The following is an 11,968-nucleotide window of genomic DNA, read 5'->3' as shown; positions in this document are numbered from 1 at the left end:
GTCTTCTTGATCAACAAGCGCTGCAGGGGACTCCTTGGGATCAGGCGCTGCTTCCTCTGCTTCGTCTCCCAGCTCAGCGGCTTCAAACGGATCACGTGTGCGCTGCTTCCTCTGCACGGACGGCTGAGGCGGCTGGCAGTGACGTGCTGGTGCTTCCACCGGCATGTGGCAGGCACGTACCACCGGGAGAGTTGCCGGCGGCGCCTGCTGCTTAGGTAGCGAACGCGGCTGCAGTGGTGTGGGCGCCGGCGAGCGACTCGGTGGCGGCGCTGCAAGACGGGTCGGAACTGGCGGCATGTGGCAGGCACGTACCACCGGGAGAGTTGCCGGCGGCGCCTGCTGCTTAGGTAGCGAACGCGGCTGCAGTGGTGTGGGCGCCGGCGAGCGACTCGGCGGCAGCGCTGCAAGACGGGTCGGAACTGGCGGCATGTGGCAGGCACGTACCACCGGGAGAGTTGCCGGCGGCGCCTGCTGCTTAGGTAGCGAACGCGGCTGCAGTGGTGTGGGCGCCGGCGAGCGACTCGGCGGCGGCGCTGCAAGACGGGTCGGAACTGGCGGCATGTGGCAGGAACGTACCACCGGGGGCGTCAGCGGCGGCGCGGGTTCTAGCGAGCGACTCGGCGGCGGCGCTGCGAGACGGGTCGGAACTGGCGGCGGCGGAGGCTGAACTGAAGTGGCGATGTGAGGCACGTACGGCAGTGGTGGCGCGAAGGACGCCGTGCAATAACCCGCCGGCTGCACGACCGGAGGCGTCGGGGCGACGGCACCCCGCATCCGCTTGGGGCACGGCGGCTCGGCACTCTGCGGCGCTGGCCTCTTGGGCGCCGCTGCCTGCGCGATCGCGACGGGCGCAGGCGCTGGTGGAGCGAAGAAGGCGGCAGATTCTTGGCGCGCCGCGGAGCCTTGATCGGCCCTGGGGGACACGTAGATGTTGCACAGCACAAACTGCCTGTCGCCAGCGACGGCGTCCTCCAAACAGCACGAGTACTCGTCCATGAGCCAGTCCGTGTACGCGCCGCCCTTCTTGTACCGGAGCTTCCTGATCTCGCCGACCTTGACACCGGCGTGGTCCACGACGTCCTTGACGCTCTGCGAGTGCCACGACCCAGAGCCGGCGGCGCGCGTGGCCCTGCTGGCCTTCCCCTCCCTCTGCGGCTGCTGCAGCTTGCAGTGGGTGAAGAAGAATCGGTGCCCGGTCCTGGGCAGCGGGCAGAACTGGCGGGCGAGGTCGGCGGGCTCGCAGCCGTAGACGTCGGCGTGGTTGATGACGGGGCGCACGGCCTCGTGCAGCGGCGCGCCGGCGACGAGGCGAGGGAGGTAGTAGGTGGCGGACTCGAGTGGCGTCGGGTTGAAGCGGAAGCCGCGGGAGAAGATCACCGGGACCGGCGCCGCCATCTCCATGACGCTAGGAAAGTGGGGTCAGAGCGGGCGGCGGCGGTGGCAGAAGGGAGAAGGTGATGGGTGGAATGATGGATGGATGGAGCACCGGAGGGGAGGGTTGCCATGGATTTATAGGCCGGAGGACGCGCAGCTGGAGTTGTTCCCGGTTCGGATCGTCGGTCTGTAGTCGACTCGGTTTCCAGTTTCTAGAGCAATCGAATCGGATTGCCTGTCTGGCTGCAGATTGGAATCCGACATTCCGAGTCGCTCCCCTGCCTTTGGTCGGACTCCGTCACAATGACGGCAAAGGGAAGTTTCCAAGCTTCCGGACGGCCATGGGATGCTCTTGACACGCATGCTTCTGTGTCACCGCGCGTGCGCGGCGAGGGGTATGGCCTCCGCGAGCGGCGTGGCGACGGGCGACGGCACGGGGCACACGGGGCAGGTGGCGCTCACCCGGAGCCACCACTCGGCGCAGCACGCGTGAAAGCCGTGGCGGCCTTGTGCGGACGCAGAGGTAGGAGGCGAGCGTGGCGGTGGAGACGAGCACGAGGATATGCCCACCGCGATGGCGATGCCGTAGCCGAGGCCCACGCCGCCCGCTGCGCAGGCGGTGGAGACGGCAGCAGGAGCAAGCACGGGTGCGGTGGCGATGGCCGAGGCGCGGAGGTACGCGCGCATTTGGGCGTGAAACCGTGAACTTGGTATGGCGCGAGCGAGGGGTGAAGAGCTGCTAGAGTGAGGAAGAGCTGCTAGAGTGAGGAACAGCCGTGAACTTCTCTTCTCACTTCTTAATCATAAACTAACCTACAATCCTTTTAATATCTCTAGGGTCTATGTTGTCTTATTGGTCTGTGTTGTCTTGATCAATACGAACAAGCCCGATCTCTTGCTCTCTTTCACCCTCAGTGGTTTCCTGCCATGTGGTATTCTTCTCCTTTGGTTGTGGCATCGTGGATTATTTTGTAGCTGAGAACACAGTGGATGCCCTGTTGGTCTAAAGAAATTTGATACCAAAGAGGTTTGTGAATGGAAAGAGATAACACTTGGAAGTTCTGAAAAATAACGGGTCTCCCTTTACAACGGGGTTGGGCGCCCCCTTTTATAGTGACCCATGAGCCATTTTACATTCCGAAAAAGTACTCCTTCAACCATTACATTCTTAGAATATGCTATACATAAAGGTCATTGGGGGTAACATGTATAAATCGAATTCCTCCACGTAGTCATGTTTCTCACACCTTCATGTAGTCATGTTTTCCACGCCTTCATCCTTTCAACCTCGGGACTTCTCCTTCATACCAGAAAATCTCCAGCCTCGTACCTTCACCCTCGGCCCGAAAAAGACGCATAACCTCGTAGCACTTGGTTCATCACCCTGATTCAAGAGCTTGTAACATCGCGACGTCTCCCTTCAGGTTCCATTCTGTTGACAACAAAAGCTTGCTGACACAAAATCCTGAAGATGGTGGACCCTGCATCACCACATGAGGACCTGGGAGATCTGCTTAACTCCAGTGCAGAATCCAAATCGGCTCGCATGGTGTGCGCGGGCATGCCAGTCAGTTTGACCATTCAACTGACAAGGTGGAGATAATTCTCTCGAAGTTCGATGGAGTCGGCTGATCGGGCCGATTTAATATAATTTACAATAACCATCAGCCATACGGCCGATAGGAAACACGATGCTGTTGAGTTGTTGCTCCACTATAGCTAGAGCCACAAGCCGATGAGATCTAAACTAACATCACCACCAATATTTTTAGGTGAAACCACAGCGATGCGCCCGGTAGTTGCAGTCTAGAAATATTTAGCAGGACGTTAATCTGAACCCCGCCAGCTGATGAATCCAATCACAATGTAACTTACTCCCAACAACACTCGAAGGGGTAATCAAGATTAAGATGCAACAGGCTATTAAATGATCTATCGTCTATGATGAACCGATCTAAAGCTAATTAAAGCAAACTGAACGGCAAGACGAAAGAACAGATAAATATCAGCCGATGCAAACTTAATCAAGACGGGATAACTGGTGAATACCGTAGATCGAGACAGAAGCGATGCGCCGTAAGTCAAAGATCCAAGATACTCGATAACTGGTAGATGAAACTAGACGAAACCACAGCGATGCGCCCGGTGGTTAAAGCCTAGAACAACTGGTGATGGAACTTGCAGCTCGCCGGAGATCGAGGTCGATGCAGCCCAGCTTGCTAGAAGGAACTCGTCGAGAATCTACATTACTCCTACTCCTAGGGTAATGGCGTGAAGCTGAAAGGTAAAGGTAAATATGTTGTATTATTGATCGTGTGATTATTCTTTACAATGGCCACGTCCCTTTATATTTGTAGGGCGGACGTTACATAATTGGTATCTAACCACGCACAAGGCAAGTCATGTACACAATTTTTTCTAATAAAAAACTCTATCTCTAACTAACCCAACTCTATCTCTAAAATATTTTATTCTATGAAACAACCTCCCATACATGCACAAATCGGCCGCATGCATAATTATTATGGAAGCCTCCCACGCATGGCATGCAAAGCGCACCAGAATCCATGTTATATATTCTAATCATTTTTATCCATACGTGCTGGCCTTTCCTTTATATCATCCTTGCCTCTCCTTGCCGATCAATCCAATGAAGCCGATTTGGACTCCGTGCCCATATACACGCATGCTAGCTTCTTATTGTTGTACGTGACTCCAATTATCTTGTACTCCGAATTTATAGGATTGGTCAAAATCCGGTGTCAACACATTCCTGGGTAAAGAGAGTAAAAAGATGAAGGCTCGGTTCTCCAGACTGTGAGCACTCGAGGGTTAGCTCGGCTGGAGTTTAGTCATCAGCTACAAGTTGCTAACTTCGAGTATCTAAAGTAACAAAGAGGATGCGAGGGTAAGAGTTTTATTGCTAGAATATTTTCCATAACAAGTTGCGAGGTTAACTAAGTTTTGTCCTTGGTTCAGAACTTGCGAGGTGAGAGAATTTTACCTACGAACGACGCTCGAGGATGTTTAGTTTTTGGGTGATCCCTAACACGGTCACCGCTGAATTGTCTTCCAAATGGCACGAGTCGTTGAAGGTGATCAAATGATATGTTCTCTTCAGTTTCCACCACCATCTTAGTTGTCTCTGTTAGCTAGAGTAACTCTATCAAAACATTTGTATTTTCATGTGATTTTTCTGGAAGATTTCAAGTTGGATACGTAACTTCCATTAACAGCAGGAACATGTGACTTCTCATCTTTTGTGTCTCTCCGATCCTTCACAGCGATGAAGTGAAAACTCAAACAAAGTTTGCTTGCTTCTGTGTCAAGCAAAGTTTGCCAATCCTTGATGTGAGATCGAGTTCATCGGAATGATTCGAATCCAAAATCAATCGCATTTTTTCATAAGGATGAAAAATTCTCGTCGCAACATTATTAGAGAGCAGAAGATAATAAAAAACAAGTGCTGGCTCAGTTGCAGTACGGTTCTTATTTCTGAAGCTATGGAGATCGACCAGCCAGCATTGCTGACATAACGCAGGTAACCCATATCTCTCTGGCAAATAGCCGGGACGTTCGGTGTTTAGGGTGCTCTATCAATGCCCTTTTCTATCCACGCAATACATACACTACGGGAAAGCTAAAAATTGACGAGTGTATTTTTTTTGCCGAGTGTTTTTTTTCGAGCACTCGGCAAACAAGCTCTTCGCCGAGTGCCAAGCCAAAAACACTCGGCAAAGAAAAAACACTCGGCAAATCGGGGCTTTGCCGAGTGTCAAATAAAAAACACTCAGCAAATCACCCTCTTTGCCGAGTGTTAAAAAAAACACTCGGTAAATTTGCCGAGTGGTTTTTTTGACATTCGGCAAAAAAATAATTTTTTTCCTCTTGTCACCATGAAATTTTTTCTACTCCCCACATACAACATGTGGTACTCCATGTTAAAATTTGGTATATTTTTTGATTTATTTGTTATATTTCTTTAATTAATTGCATTTCAAGGAAATTTTTGGTATAAGTCAAATTTGAACCGCAAGTGATTCAAATTATGGAAAAAAATGAGTAGAAAAATGATATTCATGTTATTTGTCCCAATTTGAGACCCGACCCATGAAATGAAAAGAAATTTCGAACATCTTGTTCAGGAAATACGACCATGAACGTGTAGCAATAGTATTTTTAAATTGTAAAAAAATAAGCAAAGTCTGAAAATCATGAGATTTGTCATGATGTGATGATATAATACGTGGAGGCTGTGGAAAAAAATTAAGAAGGTTTTGCACATTTCATCATGTACAATGATTACAAACCGAAGCATCTCAGAAGAAAAATACTAACTTTGAGAGGATTCCATAAGATTTAGAGTCGAAGTGACGGTCAAGTTTGGTTTGACTACCAAACTTTTTGTATAGTCAATAGAGAACATATATTGGTCGTGTGAAAATTTGGTATTTTTTTGAAACTGTTGGATATTTTTTAATTTTTTTTCAAAAAAACTTTGCCAAGTGTCCTACGTTGGACACTCGGCAAAGAAACCCTTTACCGAGTGTCCACGTAGGACACTCAGCGACCAGCTGGTCCCCCCCTCAAAATTAAACACCCGGCCGCAACCCCCACCCCCCCCCCCCCGGCCCCCTCTTCACGCCGCCCCCCCCCCCCCCTCTTCACGCCGCACCCTCCTCCTCACGCCGCCCCCCTCCCCTGCACGCCGCCGCCCCACTCCTCCCCTGCACGCCGCCGCCCCACTCCTCCCCTGCACGCCGCCGCCCCCCTCCTCCTCCCCTCACGCCGGCCCCCTCCTCCTCCTCCTCACGCCGCCGCCCCCCTCCTCCTTCCCTCATGCCGCCGCCCCCTCCTCCTTCCCTCCCGCCGGACGCCGCCTCCCCTCTCCCCTTCTCCCCCCAGATCCGGCTCTCCCCTTCTCCCCCGGCGGAGGCCAGATCCGGGCGGCGGGGGCTAGATCCGGGTGAGGATGGGAGGCGGCCCTCCCTCCCCCGGCCGGATCCCCTCCCCGGCGACGCGCGGCCCACCACCGTTGTCTCCATCATCCTAGTCGACAAGGTCGGCCGCCGGAAGCTCCGGGTGGCCCGCCCCTCCCCGGCGGATGTGGCAGCGTGGCGGGCGGCGGCCGTGGCGCGGCGGCGTGGGGGGCGGCGACCGTGGCGAGGCGGCGTGGCGGGTGTCAGTTGTGGTAGTGGTGGAGGCCGGTGGGCGGCGGCCGTGGCGAGGCGGCGGTGGTGGAGGCCGGTGGTGGTGGGCGGCAGTGGTGCCGGTGCTGGTGGCGGCTGGCGTTTTTGTTTTTTTTTATTTTTTTCGAAAAATATGTTTGCCGATTGTCTTTGGTCACTCGGCGAAAGCTTCACCGAGTGCACGACATAAAACACTCGGCAAAGTTAACTTTGCCGAGTCAAAATTTACCATGTGTCGTTTGCCGAGTGTTACACTCGGCAAACGTTTCGCCGAGTGTTTTTGGGCCTTTGCCGAGTGCCCTGTCTGTTTCCCGTAGTGATAGTCAATATCCAAGTCACAGAACGTGTTTATGATGATCTGATTCATACAAATATTGCTTGATTTCGTTTCATGAAAATTTAGCATGGGGAACGGGCACACACTTTTGCCTTCATCCCATCCCTTTGACATGAGAGCAATAATAATGTGCATCATTTAGCTCATCCAATACAGGCAACATTATTTCACCAGTTCACAGAACTAAATTCATAGGAACAAGGCAACAGAAACATGTTCTACAATTCATTACACTCCTAGCAGAGAACTTGACAATAATATGAATTGTGGCTTTGGGACGTCCAAGAGTTTTTTTTTCGCGAAACACGGATGCCTTTTTCTCGTTAGGTAAAATGAATTTATGGAGTACCTCTTCTCGTTAGGTTCACTCTCATTATTCTTCAAAGTACGTGACAAATGGAAATGTAATGGGCAACAAACGAACTCATATTTAATAGACACATGGAATACGTTTCTTGTAAATGCTCCATGGCTTTATTTCGAATAAACGTTAGGAAAACAGAAATATTCTTTTCACAAATAATTGTCCCAGAGGATATAACTCCAGTCACAATGTTTGGAGGCAGTGTAAACCAGTAAACAGAGGGTGGCTGCCAGCCCTACAGTCCATCCTGCTCTGTAATGACACTTATAGGTCCCATTGTCTTGGCTGAGCGCTCTCTCCATGCAGAGCTTGTCCTGAGCGCCTGTCCATTGACAGTTCGCCTTGATGGGAGATTTTGAGGCAGCGGCTGGCCATGTGGATTCGACGGAACGAAGGGTCAGGAAATGTTGCTGGCCGCAGTGCTACCATGCTGCTTACCATATGTTTCCAGCACCGGAATAGCAAAATGTTATGGCGGTATATTCATCGGCATATGAATGCGTACAGGAGGCTCTCAATATTTGAAACAAAAGTTTTCCTCTTCATTCCAATTTATTTACTGGTTACCAGCCAAGTTGGGACATGGAAGTTTGCACCAAGATTTTCCATTATTGCTGGCTCAAATAAGGAGCAAGATGGAAATCTTTATGCGATCTATTTGATGCTTCTAATATGATTGGCTAAATGGGAATACAGTTCTTGTCTGTGGCTAAACCCAAGCGCCCGGTGTCTGTGCGACAAGGAGCTAAGATGAGATTGCCATGTGATGTGCTGCCAAGCCGAAGCGATTTATCAGCTTAGTTCATACCCCGAATTTTGCACATCTAGATTGTGATGGGGTGACACTGATTGCATTGCTGGTAGAAGCTATTGTATGTGTTAGTCTCAAAGAAATTTTATACCAGACAGATGAAAAGAGGTAACACTTGGAAGTTATGAAAATACAATGAGTCTCCCTTTACAACGGGGTAGGGCTCCCCTTTTATAGTTCCGAAAATCTCCCTCCTCAACTACTACATTCCTAGGATATGCCATACGTAAAAGTCATTGAGGGTAACTTGTACAAATTAAATTCCTCTACGTAGTCACGTTTCTCACGCCTCCATGTATTCACGTTTCTCACGCTTCCATCCCTTCAACCTCAGGACTTTGCCTTCGCGCCAGACCAAGCCTCTAGCCTCATGCCTTCACCCTCAACCCGAGAAAGATGCCCAACCTCATGGCATTTGGTTTGTCATGCTACTCCAAGAGCTTGTAACCTTGCGACGGCTCCCTTCAAGTTCTGTTATTCCTAAGTAAAGAATGAAAAAGGTAAAAGCTCGGTGCTCTAGACTGACTTCGAGCACTTGAGGGTTAACTTGATTGGAGTTTAGTCATCAGCTAACAGTTACTAGCTTCAAGTTTCTAAAGTAACTAAGAGGATGCAACGGTAAGAGTTTTATTGCTAGAATAGTTTCCATAACAAGTTGCGAGGTTGACTAAGTTTTATCTCTTGGTTAAGAACTTGCGAGGTTAGAATTTTTATTCATGAATGGCGCTCGAGGGTGTTTAGTTTCTTACCGATCCCCAACAGTATGCAACCCAATGACCAGCACTATTCAGTTTCCACCGCCATCTTAATTGTATCGGTATATATGGTAGCATAATTCTAGCAAACAAATTTGTTTGATTTTGCTGGTAGATTTCAGAATGGAAACAGAAGTGCCAAAGTTGCTCATTTATAGACGGATGGTCAGCACACTGCTTCTAGAAGGAGAAGAGGGTTTGTTTCATGAAAAGAAGCGTGAAATTAGCATGAAGAGTGTATCTTGCATTGGTTGTTTCTCGGTATGGTTATCATGCAAAGTTCGTCCAGCTCTCAATCATCCAAACCAAAACATCACATTACTTGCGTTTTACTGCAGTCTGTATAGCAGCAGCTGAAAATTTTGAGATTCTTATTGAAGCTACGGAGACGGGCCAGTACGCATTGCTAACGCAGTACAGCCTATTCTTAGGGCCGGGTAAGATGATGTTGTCCTGCAGTGTCGATGCCATTTCCCTTAAAAGACATACACAGATACACACCGCCCCTCCATGATGTGTGCAGATGATGCGCAATTTGACCAGCCTAGCAATCACTTCCGCATTCATGAAGGATCAAAGAGGAGGTGGCTCATATAGAAAACAAAACGGCTGCAAGTCAACAAAACTCTATGGGGAAGACAACACCCTCATCTAAATATTCGTATTTTTCATAGTTTATATCATCCATGATTATTTTTATATAATTTAATATTAGCAAACATATAATTAATTTTTCCCATAGTGGAACTATTTTGCATCGAAGAATGATTCATATGTATACTAATTTATTCGCTACTGGACACATTTTATTCTTCTATAATAATAATAATGTATTCTCCATGTACATTGTTCAATTCGCACATGAGAATAATCTATGTTCGTTACGTAGACTATCACTTGGAACAGTAATTTATTGGTTCACACATATTATAGTTGTTCGCTGTATACAATCATTTGTTCACACATATTATAGTTTTTCGTGATGTTCAATTTATATTATTTGTCATATACGATGAAATGTTTGTGATATTCAACCTTTTGTCGTAGTATAATATTATTTGTGCATCATGTTTAATCTTTTATTCGTGAAAATAATTGTTTTTCCCAGCTTGATAAAAAAACTGTTTTTCAAATTCATCCAAACATAGTAAATTGTGGCATTATTTTGAAGATTTTTTTAAAAAATATAGTAGTGCAATCGAATTTTAATTTTAATACAGGTTCAAGATTCATATATTTTTCGTTACGAACATGTTGCATGTGGATGTGGATGACGTCAGTAAGGTTGTGCACTTCTCTTCAATGCTCCTTCGTGTGGTGGGGTTGAATTGTATCTGCCCGAGGCAGTAGCAAGAGAAACTAAAAACACGGACAAGCTTTACGCGACAAGTAAAAGAACGACAAGTAAGAGCAACTCAAGAATATACTAAAAAATTCTTCCAATGAGATAGGCTTTGCTAAAAAATTCCTCCCTCGTACCAGCCTACAGCAGAATGCTAAAAAGCTAGGTCATGTTTACTTCCCTCCAAACTCCCAACTTTGACACTATGCAAAAAGAAGATTCCCCATCACATCAAACTTGCGGTACATGCATGGAGTACTAAATGTAGACGAAATTAAAAACTAATTGCACAGTTTTGTTGTACTTTGCGAGATGAATCTTTTGAGCCTAATTAGTCAATATTTGGACAATAATTCACAAATACAAACGAAACGCTACAGTTGCGCATTTATGGCAAAATGCCAATTTTGCCTATCCCAAATTGGGAACTAAACAAGACCCTAGTCTCCCAATATTTCAAATCAGTCCACGTCATCGGATTGGATCCATTTTAGAATTCGTTTTTTCCCTTTAAAAAGGATCACGCCGCCGGCTGGAAACCTCCTGTCGCCGCTGTTGATTTTCTCACGCCATCGAGTAAATTTGGTCCTCTCGCACCATCGCAACATCATCCAGACCCTATAGCTTGCTACTTCCCTCCAAGTTTAAAGGACGGTGTTCAGATGTCAATAACCTTCCAAAGACACATAACAATGTCACAAAGAGCGCCAACGCTGTCAGTTGTCCTCTTTGACTGCAGGATAGCTCCATTATCTTCTTGTTCTGAGTTAAGGAAAGCTAGCAGGTTCTTGTACTCGAGAAGATTATCCTACAAAACAGCAAGATTTGACAAGGAATTATTTGTGCAGTAGTACAGAAGCAAAGTAACAGTTTGGAGTTGACGAAAGGTACCTTCTGCAAATTTGTGCCACCGCCCGGTCCATTGAGGCTATGCAATTGGCCATCAGATGAGCCAAGGATAAGATTTCAATCATAATTCATAGGTGCCAACTGATGACGTATTGATTCAGTTAATTCAATTTGTAGATGTCAGAAGCCACGCTCTAATTGCCAATTAGCAATTATAAACTTTCCACAATCCAACCTCAATTAGGAAAAACAAGTTTGCGAGTCTAACCGAGAGCCTTTAACAGACCTGAGCTGCTATTGAAGTAGGTGACGAGGAGAATGACACCCTGCAGACCTGAACAGCTAAACCGTCAGCGTCAAAGGAGGGGGGAATACCAGGACGACGAGGGCAATGGTGAGCACGGGTGGCGCGCGCGACTTGGGGTGGAGCAGGCCATCGACGGACGGCAGGCCCTCGTCTGCCACCTGCCGGCTCAGGTTCACCGACCTCCTAGACATCCTCTTGCCCTCCCTCCCGAATCCGGCCAGCCATAGAAGCGCGTCAACCGCAAATCGGAATCCCCTATGGCACGAGGAGGCGGAGGTACCTCTGTCAATGGCACCGGTTGCCAGGAGAGGAGATCCGCGTCCTGGCCTGCCACCGCATGGCGCTCACCGGTTGCCGGGAAAGGAGAGCCGGCGCCGGGAGAGGAGGCCGCGCCGCCTGTCGCCGGGAGAGAGCTGCCGCCGGGAGATAGCGCGCCAAAAAAAAATAGCACGGGAAGGGGGCGCGGGAACGGAGTTCGGGAGGATTGGGGGAACACCGCACGTCGCTAAAATATGCGGGGTGGTGGGGTGATTTTTCGCGTCGCTAATCTTTTAGGGTAGTTTTAAGTGGACTGTTGGAGTTCATTTTTTCTCTTTTTTTCCCAAAAGAATGTATTGGGAATAAGATTAGCAACCTCTTG

General features: G+C 48.5%; 1 protein-coding gene across 1 annotated transcript; it reads right to left on the bottom strand.

Moving 5' to 3' along the window:
- Window positions 1-343: 343 nt before the first annotated feature.
- LOC117834527 (NAC domain-containing protein 86) lies at window positions 344-1,401 on the bottom strand. The gene is made up of 2 exons (XM_034714086.1): window positions 695-1,401; window positions 344-401 (listed from the first exon to the last, which is right to left on the bottom strand). The coding sequence occupies exons 1-2, from the start codon at window positions 1,399-1,401 to the stop codon at window positions 344-346; spliced, it is 765 nt and encodes a 254-aa protein (XP_034569977.1).
- Window positions 1,402-11,968: the final 10,567 nt, after the last annotated feature.

The sequence above is a fragment of the Setaria viridis genome, chromosome 8 (assembly GCF_005286985.2).
Source record: "Setaria viridis chromosome 8, Setaria_viridis_v4.0, whole genome shotgun sequence".
NCBI lineage: Eukaryota > Viridiplantae > Streptophyta > Magnoliopsida > Poales > Poaceae > Setaria > Setaria viridis.
The sequence above is the reverse complement of the archived record's forward strand: the minus strand, read 5'-3'. Positions and strand labels throughout refer to the sequence as shown.